This window comes from Perissodus microlepis, chromosome 13 (assembly GCF_051167445.1).
Source record: "Perissodus microlepis isolate ML-2025 ecotype Zambia chromosome 13, ASM5116744v1, whole genome shotgun sequence".
NCBI lineage: Eukaryota > Metazoa > Chordata > Actinopteri > Cichliformes > Cichlidae > Perissodus > Perissodus microlepis.
In genome coordinates, this window is record NC_140473.1 from 11,816,979 (window position 1) to 11,835,160 (window position 18,182).

The following is an 18,182-nucleotide window of genomic DNA, read 5'->3' on the forward strand; positions in this document are numbered from 1 at the left end:
GTACAGTGTGGTGAACAGAAAGCCCGCAGCCTTTCTTTTTTTTACTCCTAATCTAGAAACAGAAGTGTCACTTGGATTGGATGGATTCTTGTGTAAACAAATAGTTTGTGGCAAAAGGTGAAAAAAAAAGTCCAGCTTGGTCTGGATTTCACAACCCAGATGAAAACAAAAGGGCTTGAAGGGCGGTTTAAAGATAAAGTTTCCACTTTTATCCAAGCCGCCCTTTGCAACTGCCCCCAATCCTTCAAATTGCACTTTTCCTATTGATAACAAGCATTTTAGCTACTTCACACATAATGATGCAGTTCTTACCCCCAGGACAGACTCACTTGTGAATAGCTTGGCTTTCAGGCCCATATGAGCCAGCAATGAATACCAGAGAGACACACACAAACAAGACCGCAATAGAAATGAGACAATAGAAGAGGATTACACAACTTTTGGTCACTAAGCCAGTTGATAATATCACCACAGGAACCATGGAGAACCAAACGAGTCTTGGTACACGCTGTAATGGCTCAGCCATGATCTCAGCACTCAACAACCAAATCACTTGTGAGACTGAAAGGGAAAATCTATTCAGGAGAAAACGCTTTATTGTAGAAGCTTTGCTTGTTTATCCAGATGACACAGTGGAGAAAGTCTGTGGTGTTACACACTGTACAATGACATTTACAGAGTTATGGCCGGACATGTATTTGACACTTGATTATTTGCTGCAGGTTTGAATCCATTCCTGAATGAAACACCTTTAAGAAGAAAACAACTGATGAGTGTGTCATATAAAACACCTGTCCCCCAACTGGTAATACATCTGCAATAGAGGGAAGAGCGCTTGATTGATGCAGGTCTTTGCACTCCAGTTTTATGGCAACTCTATTGCCAAGATAGTGTTTACTGAGAAGAGGCAATACACTAAAAAAACCGGGGGTTTTCCATTAATAAAACGTCTGCCAAAGAACAGCATTACCTGAGGTTACGAGCGGAGGTATATGTTTTAAAATGCCTTACCAGTTGTTGGTGTGTGAGCCCTCCAAACAAGCTGTCGTGTCTTAAACTTACAACACTCCTCTGTCTGAAATGTAATAGAGTTCAAAATGTACCGCACACAGAGTAAAAGTCTGGTTACCAAGTTACAGAGAACAATGCTGCAAATGAGAATCTCCATACAAAGGAATTTCAAATATGTATTTGGCCGTGCATAGAAACTGAATTTGTGTTCTGAGGTTTGCATTTGAATGTTAGTTTAATGATCAATACAATGCACTGTGGGCAGGTGTGACTCTAAAAAAAACAAAAGCATAAGCCATTTTTTATGGCTTAAATGATCTGCGACTCCAATGTGTGGTTTATTTCTTTTTATTTTTTCCTTCTTAAAACAGCCATATTCTGTCCCCCTGACCTGGACGACTACCTGAGCAGCATACTTTCAGGATAGTTCACTTCAAACTAGAGCTACTTTGCAGCAAGTCCTGTAGATGTGGCGTTTCACCAGATTTTAATACCAGTGTGATACGTAAGGTAGTCTGGAGGTAATTTCCTAAAGGGGTCATGCACCTGGGCCCTACAGTACACTTGTGAACCCTGCTTAACAGGAAATCTAAGACGCTTAGAACACTAATGCCCAAATGGCCTCAGGTAGCTACAGTGGCAACAAAGAGCCTTTAAAACGCTTGTCTGAAAACTGGCCAGAAGTGTAAAAGAAATCTAAATGACTGCAAATTAGTTTTGTTTTTTTTTTTAAATTAAGAGGCACAGCACAATACGGCTTTTTGAAGATTTAAAAGGATCGAGACAGTTGCATAATTAAAAAAAAGAAAATGTTTTTACTTAAAATTCGCTTAAATTAATGAACTGAAAAGATATGTGACAGTACAAATATTTAGTAAACATTACATACTGTACACCACTGGTAAATCCCTGCAAAGGATATAACCCTCTTATGAGAGGAAAAATAAACAATTCAATTTGGTTTCAGGAGCTCTGTTGTTGACAGTTTATTGTTCTCCCACACAAAGGAGCAGACCCCTCTGCCAATCCACAGGCGCCTCACTGAAAAATAGAAACCACGTGCAAAGGACGAGAATTTAAAGGTATTTAACTAAAACTGAAAGAAATAAAATAATGAACAGGCATCAAACTCCCAAAGCAAATATCCCTGCGAGCCCTAAGCACTGCTGGATACTTTTAAAATCCTGTTTTTGATGGGGAATGTAAATGATTCCCTCTTGACTTGAGGAATTTCCTCATTTCATTCGTTTTCTTAATTAATTGACTTTTTTTTTTAAACGCATTGGCATCTATTTTTTAATATATATTTCTTTAACAAACTGACATTCATCTGAAGACACGTGGATTTCCTCCCTTTAACGTTTACTTGAGAAGATTAAAATTCAGGATGCCTTTGCAACAGATCTACACCAATTGCACATTGTTCACGAGTCCATCACACTGAGAGTCCCGGCTTAACAACAAGACATCAAAGCCAGGTGTCAGCAGCCTTTGAGGTGCGGAAGTGCGGAAAGTTTGTCGACTTTTCCCAAAGCAGCGGCATTTTCGACCCCTTTTAGCCACTCTTTGCATTTCCTTACAACAGTCTCATCCACATCCCCGTCCTCGTCTTCATACTCCACATCATCGTACTTGTATTGGTCATTCAGCAGAGATATTTTAACGATGGCGGTGATGTCCTGCTCCGCGCTCTCCGCTTTGGCGGCCGGCGCGCAGCCCTTGGACCCCCCGTGCGTCTTTTTGGATGGAAAAACTCGCCGGTGCCGAAAATCGGTGCCGGCGCAACACTTTTGTTGCTTTGCCATCATTTGTTTTTCTAGATTCCGTTTTTGGATGACAAGAATGGCTTCGGGGGTGAGACTGAGTGTAAATTGAATTTCCTTCTTCCCTTCCTCTTTTCCACTGAGTTGTCTCGTGGAGTCCATGGAGCTGGAGCGCCTGACTCCTTCAGATGAATCCTGAGGTTTGGGCACCATCAACCACGAGGGCTTTCCCTGGGTCTCTTGCCCGGCACCGGGCTTCTGAGTGGGGCTTTTATTTTTGTCCTGCTGGGGTTTTCGCCCCAAGTTCCTTAAATTCGCCGATGCCCAAGATGTGGGCTGTTTCTCCTTATCCGACCCCCCTCTCTCTCCGCAAGATTTGCTGGTTTGCTCAGTCTGAGGAGGCACTCCGTTGGCTTTCTTTTTCCCGAATAGTTCCCTGCCAGGCGATGAGATCCGCTGGTGGAGGCTGATGGGTGGAAAAGGCATCGTTGTGTCTGGAAGTGGTCAGGATATAAAAGCGTGCAAATTATTCTGAGTGCAGAAGAGGAAGCCCTGCGTAAAGCGACGACCGGCGCTCTGCGGGCATAATCCAACAGAGACAAGGTGGAGGGGGTTGCGGTGCACCTGTTGTCCGCGCTGACTGGAGTTCAACTGGTTCACACAAGGCAGCCCGGCCGCTTTATGCAGGAGCCGGCAGGAAGGCGTGGCAAGAAGCGCCAAACAAAGCCATGAAAAAAAAACTGATGATGTCATTTCATAATTTTCAACAACTTCCTCAAACGATGAGCCACATCCACCCAGAGTTCCCCTCATCTCCTGTCACAGCGCCTCTCTGCTGCTTTCCAGTTACTGGATCCATTTCTCGTGCATTATCGAACCCATCATAAGCTTTTCAGGACATACTGAGCCTGAAAACTATGAGTCATCATTGAATGGTTTTCACAAAAGTGATGCCGTTAAAGAACTAAATTTCAACCCAGTAAAAAAGAATTATAAAGCCGAAAAAAACGACTTCTTATAACATTTTTAGCCCATAACGTCTTTATTCGAAATACAAAACTCAAAAAGTTCAACAACTTCAAAAGTATCAATACTCTGATTTATTTGCACTGCCAAAACATACTTGGATGAAAAGAAAGAGAACTTATGGTCATAATCATGAGTTTTGTCCTTGGTGCTCAGATCAGTGTGTCCTTGAACATGTCACAGGAACAATGGCATGCAGTTTCATTGTGTCCTTTCAGTCAATATGATCTCAAATGTCAATTATCTGATGTGTATTGACAGTCACTTTTGTTACTCCAGCCATGTAGACTATGAAATAGCATCTCATAGGATACACAAATAATCTGCAATATTGATTTTTCTTTGTCCTTCTTTGCTTCTATCTGCACTTTCTGCCAGGCAGAAATCAATGAGCCCTTTTGCTAATCTGTAGTTATTAAAACGATTTTATATTGCCTGCATATTTGCCTGCATCTTGGCTTTAAGTCATGCATCAGATGCAGTTGCTCTGGGGATGGGGAAATAAAACTACATTTAAAATGCATGTGTGTTTAATGCTTTTTGAAAATTAACAGTCTTCAGACACTTAGAATCAATAACTGGGACAGCAGCTCCCACCACAACACAGGCTATGTTATTTATTCATCTCTGCAAGAAGACTTAGATCATTAAGCTAAAGAAGACACACAGACTTGTTTAATTTCAGTGCTTGCTGAGGCATGATCCCCGTTCTCTCTGACATAACAACAGATTAAATGTACTGAAGGGGAAACAGTTGGGACGCTAACAGATTGCTGGGGTCAGGGTTCTTCCCCTTCATCTTCAAACTTTGGTGTAATCCAAAAATGGCTGCTATGGAAAACCAATCAGAAAAAACAAAGACGACAAACTCTCATTTCAAAGAATTATTTTATCCCCCCAAGATTACTTCGAGAGGGATTTGCTGGGTCTCTGCCAAGTCAGATATCAATAAGTACTGAGGGGAGATTTCGCCCATGGTAATCCAACAAAAATTCAAGTGTCTACCCCCCCAAAAAAACCATAAGCGTAGCAAGAAAAGAAAAGAAAAGAAAAGAAATGGAATTATTTAATCTGATAAAGCAATTAAGAAAAAAAACTAAACAAAATTTGAGCTGTGCTCTTATTACGTAGAAAAACACATTTTAGTTTAAATTCAAAAAAATGCAAAGGAATCAAGACTGCTGGCCCAAGGAGCTCTAAAAAGCAGAAACACCTTTGTTAGTAGGATGTGAACATCTGCACCACAAATGGGGGTAGGAAAAGGTTATGAGTGTTCTGGAGGAGGTTGTCATGACAACCACATCCTCAAAGGCTACACCATCACGCTGAAGCGGTATAGGGGAACATGATGCCAGCTATATTGGGTTATTAGGTCACGTAAAAATCACAATGCTCAGAAAAGCGTAATTAACTGGGTCACTGCTACATCTGGCAGGAAATCAACCTAAAAAGGAGAAGCATTTTTAACATGATACACTGAAGATTGAGTGCTTTTTAAATTCTGTTTAGCTGTAGAAAAAAAAAAAAAAAAAAAAAAAAAAAAAAAAAAAAATCATATTTCAGGCATTATCAGTGAAGCAGTGACACAATTGCCAAGGGGAAAACATCAACATGGAATAGCATCTCAGAGCCTCTTTGCACATCACACACACACGCACGCATGCTCTGACAACGTTTGCATGTAGGAAGCCAGATGACAATTAATTTGTATACTGCTCAAAATGCAAATATAGAACCTGACTTAAATTTGAACTGGTTTCTTCCTGCTGCATATAATCAGAAGGCACTTTTGTTGTATTTGACCACATACCAGACTCAACATCAGTTTCTGCACTTAAATGGCATAAATACACTCAGAAAATTCAGGAATATTTTTAAATATATTAACCATTAAAGGCACCCATTACTCATGTCAAAAGCAAAAGACTGATACCTATTATCTGGTGATAGTTATAGACCTTAAGCTACACTTAAAAAGCAAGACTTCACAGTATGAAAGCCATAATAAAAATTTGGAAATATAATGTATATACAGTATCATGTATATTTTACAAAGCCTCTTGTTCGCAGTTTGCATATTAGGACCAGTCTTGATAGGAAACTGTAGACTTTGGAGTCCTAACTCAGACAGGTCGTGAAGCACTTGATCACAGCATCCCTGTCAAAACAAATAAAAGAGAGAAACAGAAAAAAGGCAATTAAGAAATGAAAGGAAAAACTAAATATAGCAAAGACAAAATTCTGCCATGCGTACAAAATTAAAAGCGACAATGAGTCCATTTTTACGATGATCTGGGTGGGGCTCATCATGAATAAGTGAGCGTGTTTTGGCGGGGAGGGACCACATGCTCAGAATGATGGGGGCTTCCTTTTCTTTTTTTCCCCCAGGTACACCAAGTTGAGGGATGATGCAATGCGATCCGTCGCCATGGCGACCACAGATCGTTGCCTACTCTATTTCGCTTCACACAGTTTGTTCTTGCCATCAGTGGTTGCTATGCAGACTTCGCCTGCAGACACGTTCGAAATTGGAAGGAGGAGGTGCGAAACCCGTCAAGGTTAAAAGAACAAGGGGGATCATGAGCAGTCTGACAGGGAGGAGGGGAGGCCGCTGGAGAGAAGGGTTGCTTCCTTAAATGCTTTGGTTTCTATCAACAACAACAACAAAAAAAAAAAACAAAAAAAAAAACAAAACACCTAAAATAAACAAACCTCTTCTGTGTTTTTAAAAATATATCACTTAAAGCTTATTGTCATTTCCACTGCATAAATAAATTATCAGTCTCAAGGGCTTTCCCCAATTTCTGATTAGATGTCTGAGCCAACAGCAGCCTTAAAGTGCTGTGGGACGTGCACAGGCAGCAGGTTTTAGTATCTCTCTCTGCATGTGTGAGGGGATATAAATAGGAAACAAGGTAAAATACATTAAAGGATCAAGTCCACTGGCCATGTGTTATGGCAGTGGCCAGCCAGGTATCGGAGACTGTTGGAACACAGACAGGGATGGGAAGTACTATAGCATTGTGTCACCCCATAAAATCGTGAGATCAAAATATGCAGAAACGACTTAAAACAACAGAGACCGAAGCAATCAAGTCTGAATTAAATGAAAAATGGATTAAAGTAAGAGGCTTAAGGAGACAGAACACAAATGTGTTGACAAATAATATAAGAAACACAGTAACAAAGAAGCAGCTGATTGGCAGCATTTTAGTATCAAGCCCAAAAAAGAAACAAAGCCCTGCCATAAAATTTGCATTCCTCTACAGGAATTTGTTTTTTGGGGAGTGACATGGGAAAAGGTCTTTGTCTAGGCCTCGTTTTGTTGTTAGCTTTTGGGCTGGGGGAGGGGGAGCTTGAGGTTGTTAAAAGGACGTCCCTCAGCTGTCAGGATGGATTATAGGGTCGCCCAAACACACAAGATACTTAGTGGGTGGGGGCTGCATGGGGGCTCTGGACCAAATGAGCTATAACCCAACTTACATCTGAACTGACAAAACAACATCACACCTCATGCCTGGCCTGGAGGTAAAGCACTGAGGTGGTACAGCATATGGCACCAAAGTGAACACTTTTGGTACAGTGGAGAATTTTTTTGCTTTTAAAGAAAAGCTGCAAAACATTAAGACACCTGTGACAACGACTTATGACACTGCAGGCTTTTTGTCTTTGATGCAGCACAGCTTAGCCAGATCTAATCAAAAATTTGCATTGTGCCTTAACCCTGTAAAGCTTAACACAAGCTCATTATATGCAACGTAAAAGCTACATTAAGGAAAATATTTTTGGCAAATCAGATTCAAAGAGCATTATTTCATTTAGAAAAAAAAAAAAAGCCACTTCATTTTGATATTATGGATTTAGCAATGATGTCACAGCACTAAAGCATGGAGGGTGTGAAAACAACAGGCTGCCATTTGTTTGACACCGAGAGCCTACACTGATCGTAATGGGGGATTAGAGCCATATGGTGGACGCAAACAAGAGAAAGACGTAAATAAAAAAACATGTTTTCACTGAAGGGTCATGCACGCCACAGAGTACGAGCACATATCCATATATCAAGACAAAGCTTGCAAAGTATAATCCTGTCATCTTACCTGGCAAATGGAATATAAGAGATGCTATACCTGAAAGAGAAGAAACACACACAAAAGGATGAGGGAAAATACTGGTGATGGTGGGATATTTTTAGGACAGATATTGATTGTAAAAGAAGATACTAATTACGAATGAACTGTGCATGTCATGTACCAGTTTAAGCAGATTACCTGTATTTAAAGTCCTTTGCATTAGTATTCACCTACTGATGAAGAATGAATGAATGTGTCCCTTAGCTCATTTTAAATTTGATTCAATGTTTACATTTATTTTATTATTTAAGGCCACTACAACAAAATACGTTGAACTAACTAGTTGTCCTGTAAATTCCTTTTTAAATCTTTCCAGGAACTGAAATCTGATACGATAATGCTTATGACAAAGGTTCTTTTATATCACTTAGCAGTTTTATCACCGTCCCTCTTCCCCGCTCTTTTTCTTTCCCTCTTTCTTTCTCCGTTTTCTTTTCCCCAGTCAAGTCTGCGCCGTGTTCAGCAAATGAAAATAAAATAAACAATAAAAGCAAAGGTGAATCAAATAGACCAATACGGCAAGGCTGGGATGGTCCATTTGGTAAAGTAAATCCGTTGGGCATCTTTCTTTGCCTTTAGACAACAATTCTGATGGCAAAAGAACCAAATGGGACAGGCAAAAAAACAAAAACAAAAAAATCACTTAGCAGTGATTAACAAAATGTAATTGTACATTAATTGGACATACTGTAATCTTTGTACAAATAATTGTGGACAGAAAGGTAGCAGGCACACTTATGAAAGAAACACAGAACCCTATCCAGGAAATGATCACGGCTAAGGTTCAGCTTAATAGATTCCTGATGAAACCAGTGATGTATTTTAAATATGTGAGGAATGCACTGACACTGTTAAATAATCAACTAGAGCGCAAACATGAGCATACCGACAAGAATCCCCATCTGTCTTAAGCAGAGCTGTAACAAATATAACAAGCAGTGTAACACACTTTTACACGTGAATCTTCTGACTATCTTAATTTAGTTAGAGCAAAGAAGGATGTTTAATAACAAAACCATTGTAACTATCTTGAGCTTGTGACAGTCAGTTGTGGTTGAGGATCATATGGTCATTTCACAGAATTCAGCCCAAGGACTGGACTTTGACCCCATCTGTGCGGGTCAGTGGCGACGTCTTATTACGGAACCACCTTCGCACAGACGTCTGAGTGGCTGCGTGGGAGTGCACTATGCCCCCAGTCTGTTAAGAATGATTTCTGGATGTGTGGCTTGTGGTTTCCATGGTGATGCCTTTGAGAACGCAGGCAGAGCGGAAATGAATGTACGACATGTAGGTGTAAAAGCAGTGTGATTGTAAGGCTGACACAGGCTATTCCCTTCCTCCAGAGTTCCTACTGGCTCGTTTTTCCATGCAGTCACACACACACTGTCTTTTGTTGCTGCTGTGCAAATATGTTCAAATAAGTGAACGTATAAATTACTGACAGGCTAATCCATATCATTCATTCACGTCTAAGGTTAAGCTTAATTCCACTGACTGTGTGGATGTCAAATAAAAGCTCAAATAGCTTGTAAGTTTTAAATTTGCATGATATACATTTAAGTCAATTTAACAACAGGCCCAAAAACTTAAGCAATTCATCAGTTTGCAAAATTACAGACAACTTCTTTTAAGCTCTGCAAACTAAAAAGGCCAAATATTATAAAATGCTCTAGTAAAAATAACATTACCCTCAGATGAAAAAGATTCATGACTTACGAAGATTTTAAATGTAAAAAGAACTAAAAAGAAAAAAAAACTGCTTTAAAACATTTGAGTAAAGGACACGCAGTTAAATGACAAAAGAAATTATTGTGGACGTTGTAAATAGACATTATAAAGTCAGTTTTTAAAACACTATAACTTATAAGTGAAAGATGGGTTGTTTAGCTCTTTGTGTTACACACTTAGCATAAGAACAGATAACTAATTAAGGACTAATAGGTGCCATGTATTCTCCCTGGACCGTTCACATGTAATTTTCATTATAGTAATGACTCCATAGAGAGCTGGCAGCCACTTCGTGTTGTGTGTAAACAATCCATGCCTGTCTGCCCAAACCCCACAGCTAAATAGTACTACACTATCCTGCCTTCTTCTTTACAGGGCAAAAATACACTGACCTACAATCAGGCATGGCCTCTTGCCCATCAGTCTTATTACGACACCTTTAACTGTAACCTGCATTTCAAACAGATGTCACTGTCTGCTCTGGCAAACTAGGGTAAACCAATTTAATCAATATACTTGGATCGTGCTTGCTATCATTTTGCCCTGAACAAAAAAATCCAGTATAGCTTGGCTAAAATTAAGTGTATTAGCCTTTACACTTTTAGCCAAATATGTGGCTCACTTACAGATGTATCTACGAATACTATAAAATAAACTTATGTTGCAATTTCAACATAAGTATAACATAAAATAAGATCTAGGGTTTCTAAGCAAACTGTTGGATTTTAATGAGTTATTCACTGCAAGTGTCAGTGGTCTGAGGCTGATCACTGTAGGTGTGAATAATGAACAAACTGTACTGAAATGGTTTAGACTACTAAGTCATCCTTACCACGTCATTGCCAGAAACTGCAGAATACAGAAGATTATGGCCAGTCCCTTTTTACCCCACTGTAAAGTCAATAAAAAAACAATTTTAATAACACTACTTTAAATTAATAACTGCAAATGGATTTGTTTGTATTGAAACATACTTACCCAAAACACTGAACAAAGCGTTAAGACCAGGCAGAGCTGTAAGAAGAAAGGAGAGATCAGCTTGCATAAACTTTTTGCTTGCTTGTACAAAGTTCAGTTTTAATTTTTCTCCATTTATTTTCAACCTATCAGAAAAACAACGTAAAAAACAAACAAACAAAACCCCCAAAACATTTAAATGTTACTCAAGAAAACATCTACACTGTCAAGGTGAAATGTGTTGTTAAGTTACGTTACTCATAAACCACCAACTACTGTAAGTGGAAGTGCAGTGCCTTGCATAATCTAAGTCTAAATAGTAAAACACAGTATTTACCAGCATAACAATGGTTGCTATCAGTCGTGTTGGTTCAAACATGCGCTTCAGCTGTTTTAGTGGTCCCATTAGGAAGCAGGTGCTTTGGGAGAACAATAAAAAAGTAGATGGATTAAGCTCAGTAAACAGGTCTGTTATAGCTGTGGTTGTCAAACAAGCAGAGAAAAACTTCACACCCTCAACGCATCACTTTTGAACAATACAGAAGTTTAAGCTAAGAAAACAAACAAACAACAAAAAAAAAAAAAGCTCATAGTTTCAAGCCTTCCACTGCAACAGTCACACTGGCTCATCTGCGTTTGCCTCCAAAGGCAGCGTCAGTTTATCAGGACTTCCAGTTTAACCACTCTACTTTAAGACTTCCAGTTTGGTCAACAATTACAACTACAGATAAGTAAAAACTGATAGCTCATGTCACATGATAGCTGATTGTTTTGAGTATGAAAGTGTGGTCCTTAAGCACTGTATACCTGCATTCACCGAGGCTTGCTGATAAGTAATTGGCCAATGGAACTTTGCCAACAAGTGGACTACAAAACGTAAACCAGATAATTGGCCATCAGGTGGCCATGCTCCACAGATACTCTCGAATTATGAATCATTATTATAATTATAATATAATTATAATTTGCCTTCATAGCATTAAGTAGTCATCTTCCCTCCCCAGTGATTATCTTGCAGTGCAGCAGAGGCTGAATACAATAAATATGTAGTTGCTTTCACAGCCATCTTGAATTGCATTTTGGGGGTTATGAGGCTTTGGTAGTAACAACAGTAGTTGTTAACTGATGGGCAGCTGCTCACTGAAAAGAGTAAATGGGCAGAGATGTGTCTGCAGTGGAAAAGCAGTACATGTAACCGTCCAAGTCTAAAAAGTTGATAGAAAAAGTTGACAAAACAAACAAATGTATAAATACTGAGGGTTTAAAAAAAAAAAAAAAAATCTCAGGGAAGTCCCAAACTAAATTCACGAGAATGGGACAGATCCCTTTTGTAAACAAACTGGTTCCCCACAACATGAGTAATACACTGACCGCATACAGCACAGTATGAGTAACATCTGAAAAATGTGACCAACAAAATAAAATTTGGACTACATGTGGCGATAATTACAGTTTAAATGTTTCATTCCCAACACTTAAGACCTCCTACATGATGCATGTGTTACGTCAGTGAATTTAACAAGACAAAGGCTTTCCCCACTGACGAGGCACGCAGCTTTAGGCTCAGCTGAGCTGAGTGGGCAGAGGGAGTCCGTGGAGTGTCACATCTGTTAGATGAGACACAAGAGTAATGTGGGCTGACGCAGGCTCTCTCTGCTGGTCTGTTGAGAGGGAGGCTTTTTTTTTTTTCCTCCTCAGAGTGTCAGAGACACTAATGATTGGCGCACATGCTGGGAAAAAGATCTGGCACCTAAAAGAGTGTGTCGCTGACTGTAAAACTGATCACGTAATTTTAACACATTAAGTGTTAAGATTTTGGCAGATCACTGAATAGACATTTGAAATCAGAGTTTAAGCTAAATTGAGCTTTTGTTGCGTTACATAATTTTGTTCTTTTGTCATTAAAAAACACAGCACATAGTGCCTCCTGTTTTCATACCTGTGGCTATCAAGAAGAAACCAGCAGCATACCATTTTTATAAAGTAGGTTAAACTCTGTAAAATAATATGATACTCTTTTGCACTGGACTGTTAACCTGAGCTATGAAGAAGGTGACCTAGTTTCTTGATGCATCTAACCTTCTGGATATTTAATACCTGAAAACAGAGACTGTACAGTCTGATAACAATCACCAAATCAAGTGTTCGGTGTCTGTCAAAAGAAGTCAAAGACATTACTGTAAGATTTAGACCTTAGTTCATCTACAAATACAAATCTAAATGTTGTAGATCTGGTGACATCTATAAAGATACATTTCTAATCTTGAGCTTTATATTGAGTTTTTTTCGTCTACATTGCTGGTGATTTTTAAGAAGGGGGTTAGTTTAGATTTCTCTCTACTGGAAAGTCGTGACTTAACTATGTGAAGGTCCCCAAGATGATCCATTTATAAACGAATAAGTAAAACTAAAGTTTTAACCACACTTTGTAAGTATGGTTCCCTGTGACAGGAAAGAAAACAGCTGTTTGCTCCTATACAAAGAGAGCTCATTTACTCACATCCTCCTATTAAAAAACAAAAAAACAAACAAAACACTCTCTACTAGAGGAGACACACAGCTATGCTGCCCCTGCTCGTCTCTGTGGGAATCCTATCCTGTAGGTAGGATGTAAACTGCAAACCCCTGTGAAGCTCTACGAATTAACTTATGTCAGAACCTGATGTACACCTCGCCTACGTAACTGCACAACACTTTGATGCAGCTCTTTTGCAGACCTCCGCTGACACCTCCTATGCATTCCAGCTTTTCACCGCAGTTTTTTAATTTAACAGTTAGAAGAATAATATTCATGGTCTCAAAATAAGGAATAATTATAACAGTGTCAGTAAGGACTCACAGATTCCTGGGTGAGTGCAACATACCCAGGTTATCTGGATTCATTTACCCTAACATTGGCGTTCAGGATAAGTGGTCAAAAGAAGCTAGTTCTCCAACTCACTAAATTAACCCAGGGTTTCCCCTGCATGTTCACATGAAAGGAGTGATGTTGGCAGGATCTGACTAATCTAAAAGGGGTGTTTTACAGATATTAAGAATCTTCTGCGAGAGAAAATGCTACCCACTCTAGAGACTTTAGGTGATTAACAATCTATAAAGAACATACAATATGTAAACACCAGTAAAATATGAAAGATGAATGCTGTAGAAAATCACTACAGAGCAGTAAAATAAACATTCTAATTCCAGTCAATTATTTTATGGCTGAGTACATTTTCTGTACTGGTTTTCACTCCTAAATTGATAACTAAAGCATTGAAAGTTTAAACTGGTCTACTTATACGTTTACAATATCAGCAGAGAATCTACATTATACTTCAAATATGATGCTAGTAAAAGAATCAGTAAAAACAAGGCAGCCCCACACCAATGACTTGCTCCCAATAGTTTTAGTTTGTATACTCTCAGCAGCAAACTCTGTAGTGTTTCAAGGATTGAGAGTAAATATTAATTGAAGAAATAGAATTCCAATAAAATGGGTACAAATTTGATAAGAGGTCTGGAAGGACAGCGCAAGTTTGCTGTAATAAAATGTGTCTACAAATCTGTATTTATTACTGATGATGGTGAAACTCAAAGACTTTAGAGGTCTTTGAGTTTCAAACACTAAAAGTTGTACAAAGTGCGTTCTTATATACTCAACAGCACAAAAGATTTATTCAGTTCATCCTTGGGTTCAGATTTGGAAAACCTAAAAATGGCTATCAGAGCTGCACAGGAGTGACAACTTTAATAAATGACAATGCTTTCATCAAGATTAGATTACTTGCTTTGTTACATCAAACTGTATAACTCATACTGACAATAATATGTAACAATGTCATTCATTATGAGCTGAAAACATCTCATAGTTCTTCAGGCACAGTGTTGCAAACACAGAGCAGCAGGTTATGAATGAACACAAGGACAATGTTGATAAATCACACACACTACAGAAAGTCACCACAAAGCAAACCTTAAAGAAATATGACTGCGACAAGATACTCCAGCCATGAGTGACAATATAACCTGTAAGATTACTTTTTTTTTTTTGTTGCTTTCTTGCAGTGTGTCATACTGATGACAAAATGCTGATGATAATACAGTACAATACCAGTAACACTTAAAATTAAACTGGACTTACCTGGCAAGAGCTGCAATATTCCCTAGTGTGTAAAAGACTGCAAAGAGCTTCAAGCCACTTGGAAGGAACAGCAGTGCTGTGCCCTGGTAAAGAGATTAAAAAAAGAAAAAGAAAAAATAATTCAGCTACACAAATTCATATCACCATTTTTCAGCAAGGGGTAGGGGGCAAAAATAAACAGATATAATAGCTACTAAGCGAGACCTAGAACTTAACCAGGTTAAAGGGTTAACTGTTAATAACCCTGTTAAAAATCTTGCTGAAAAAGAGAGAAAAAAAAAGAAAAAGAGCAGAAGTGGCTGTCCTGTGGTTGTACTGAAACACGTTTGTCTCCCCCTACTGTTAGAAACCCATAAGGTTGGTTTGGATTATAATAGACTTTAGTACTACTGGACCAGTGCTGCAGTCAGGGGCGTGTCTAAAAGGGGGCATGGGTGGCACTAGTGCTGCTGAAATATTTACTTAATTACATTTACTAGTACTACGCTGTTTTCTGCTTTTACTCTACTAAATTCTGAATGTGATTATTACTATTCTTATGCCAGACTATCCATTTTAAAGCTTCAGGTATTTATTATTTTGCAGATTAATTACACTATTATATAGTACCAGTCTACCAACTAATAAATAAGTAATTAAAATAATCAACAAGTGTATTCATTAGAAAGATATACGCTTCAATAAATAAATCATTATAAATAGAATAATATCATGTAAATAATTCTAAAAAGTGTCATTACCCCCCCGAGTACTTTACTATAGGTACTTTAAATATATTTGGTTGAACATCATATGAATTATTACATTACTTTAATCTTTTACTTAAGCAAAAAGTCTAAATACTTTTTCTATACACGATTCTCATTAAATATTTCCGACTAAACATTCTAATCTCCTGTGCCCCCCTATCGCCACCGCTGCATTCTCGGTCTCCCCTGTGAAACCCAATTAAAAAAAACAAAACAAAACAAACAAACATCCTGGAAACACCCCTGGCTGCAGTCCAATTGTAAACAGAGCTTATGTTTAGCCATAGAAAGAGATTATAAAACACTAATATATTTCTTTTGATAAGTTGTGAGGGTTTCAGCCTTATCTAAAGTTATGATTAATAATTTTAATAAGATAAAATAGTCGGTGGCTCTACAGTGTGGTGGTTCACACATAAGACTAACACGTTTAAGATCAGGAGGAGATACAAATCCCCTTTGGGGCTGCGTCAGGAAGGTAATCAAATGTGAATAAGGGAGCAGCTGTAAGAAGCTTCTAATAAGATGAAGCAGCTAAGATTCTGGGAAAAAGAAAAAAAAATCTGGATAGATATTCATTCTGCAAAGACACTGCTGCATTTAGTGATATTTATATAATCAGACAAGCAGCAATAGGTTTGTAAATGTGTATTTTAGTTATTGCTGCAAACACGGTGATGGCTAGCAGTGTGTGAGCAGCCAGAAAAAAGAAAAAAAAAATTGAAAATGGGACATTTAAAGACTTAAATATTACGAGTTTTCATGCCGCTAGATTTTCTACAACGATTGTGGTAACTGTGAATGTTACCACCTATAAACAAAACCTACATTTTACAATGGGTGCGAAAAATGGCAGTGGCTTCAAACTGTTGACAGCAAGTTTCCTCCTTCTCTTCTGCAAGGCTACAAACTGATAAGTAAGATTTATGTACCCGATGTGGGTTACTTAAGTATAAGTGACAGTAGGAGTTGATCGTACTGATCTGCTGGAGTAACAGAGGAAATTGCTTTGGCGGCAGTGGAGGAAAAAAAATGCCTTCTCCACATTCCTTTGGTCAGTATGAAGGCAAAAAGGACACAAAAACATCAATTTTGCCTGACAAATACACTCACAAGTATTGAACACAGGATGCCTCCAGCAAAGCAGATGACAAACCATTTCACCCTGGTGCTGTAGCTGAGAGTGCTGGCATCAAGGACCTGGTGAGAACAATGGGAGGATGTCACAAGACAGACCCAGTGACCTGCAGAAAAAGCCCACGGGCTTCCTGCTAATCAATCATACAGCGGCTACACCACAAACGGGGATTATGCTAGCATATGTTAAGAAATACAGAACATGACTGAAGTAGAATCTGCAAAAAATAAAAGCAGGAAAAAAGTGTAGAATACAAAACACCAATAAACTGACTTCGAAAGCATTACCTTACCTTATTTCCTCCTTATCGTGAACGCGTGAAAAAGAGGTACAAATAAATACACATGACTCAGTAAAGTTAAGTGCTAACAAAAAGTCAAGACAGCTGCCTTTAAACGGCCAGAGGACGCTAGTTAACCGGAGCTAACACAAAATAGCATTTTTTCATTATTAACTGCTACAAGCCGCTAACTCAGTGAATATAAAATCGCATGCAGACAACGGTATCTTAACATTAGCTCAGAATTTTAAACAGGCAGCGAAAGCGATGCTTTATTATTAGGTGTTTGAATGTTATCTGTTCTCTTGACAGTCCGTTAGCATTAGCAGCGTAGCCTGTCAAGCAGTACCTACCTGTGCAGTGAGACCCAGTTCCTCGTTGTCGTCTCGGCCGCTTAGCACACGACGAAGCTTGTCCATCGCTACGAGCTAGCTGGCGAACTGGCCAGAAAAAAAAGCGGCCCGCTGTTCTCTTTTTCAGACTGTAACCTATGTGGTTTATACCCACAACTGTTATCGCAGCTGTTATAAGTTTGACTTCCTGTGTACTGCCCTTTGTACGTACTGACTTGGGGTCGGTTTAATTGCAGTCAATTTGCTACCATTTCCGGGGCTGGCATTTCTATCACTGACCCCAGATCAGCTCAAAGGCGACTTCCTTAACGCCACTTCCTTTGAATTGCTACTGTTGCCTCTCCGTAGCGGATTGGTTAGTAATACCTCAAGGACATTTCTGACCCTGTTTAATTATTTTGTTTTAAAACCAACACGAGAAACACAGATTTACAGTCACATAAATATATCCAGTATTAGCGAAGGATTTCTGGTCTGTTCCCTGAGAAAATGCGCTCTTACTGTTTTTCTCAATGATGTTGCTTTGTCGCCACCCAGTTGAGATATTACGACAGTGCAAAAAATACAATTAAAAAAAACAAACAACAACCTGGCACTGTCTTCCCAGCAGAGAAGCAACGGACCATCTTTGGTCGTCGCACTGGTTTATCTTGTGGAAATAGTGCTTGAAATTAAGTCCATCAATAACTTTAGCATTAGTTCAACCATGCCCAAAAGAAAGATCATCCGTTTCACTGATTGAGCAGTTAAGTAAGGAAACTTTTAAAAAATACACTGATTTTTAATTAAATCCTACGCTTTTCGCAGATATATCTCCATCAAAAATTTTGTTTGAACAAGTGGAGTTTAAAATACCTTGTTGTTATGCTCAGTTTTCAAACAGCCATCTAGATCATTACCATGTTTCTAATTTAATAT

General features: G+C 38.8%; 2 protein-coding genes across 2 annotated transcripts; both read right to left on the reverse strand.

The window, feature by feature from the left end:
• Window positions 1-574: 574 nt before the first annotated feature.
• Window positions 575-5,208, reverse strand: prr18 (proline rich 18). Its single transcript, XM_084948656.1, has one exon. It carries the CDS (start codon window positions 3,258-3,260, stop codon window positions 2,493-2,495), a length of 768 nt encoding a protein of 255 aa, XP_084804782.1. The 5' UTR covers window positions 3,261-5,208; the 3' UTR covers window positions 575-2,492.
• Window positions 5,209-5,314: 106 nt separating this feature from the next.
• sft2d1 (SFT2 domain containing 1) lies at window positions 5,315-17,580 on the reverse strand. Its single transcript, XM_084948657.1, has 8 exons — window positions 17,265-17,580; window positions 16,607-16,693; window positions 14,745-14,827; window positions 10,959-11,040; window positions 10,643-10,678; window positions 10,497-10,555; window positions 7,901-7,930; window positions 5,315-5,958 (listed from the first exon to the last, which is right to left on the reverse strand). Exons 1-8 carry the CDS (start codon window positions 17,328-17,330, stop codon window positions 5,919-5,921), a joined length of 483 nt encoding a protein of 160 aa, XP_084804783.1. The 5' UTR covers window positions 17,331-17,580; the 3' UTR covers window positions 5,315-5,918.
• Window positions 17,581-18,182: the final 602 nt, after the last annotated feature.

What these genes read in the sequence shown, in the direction of transcription:
- sft2d1 (XM_084948657.1), bottom strand. Translation starts at nt 17,330, where the DNA reads ATGGACAAGCTTCGTCGTGTGCTAAGCGGCCGAGACGACAACGAGGAA. An exon ending in CGCTTTGTTCAGTGTTTTGG is followed by an intron (nt 10,556 to 10,642) that starts GTAAGTATGTTT and finishes TTGACTTTACAG; the next exon opens with TGGGGTAAAAAGGGACTGGC. An exon ending in TCTTATATTCCATTTGCCAG is followed by an intron (nt 5,959 to 7,900) that starts GTAAGATGACAG and finishes TTGTTTTGACAG; the next exon opens with GGATGCTGTGATCAAGTGCT.
- prr18 (XM_084948656.1), bottom strand. Translation starts at nt 3,260, where the DNA reads ATGCCTTTTCCACCCATCAGCCTCCACCAGCGGATCTCATCGCCTGGC.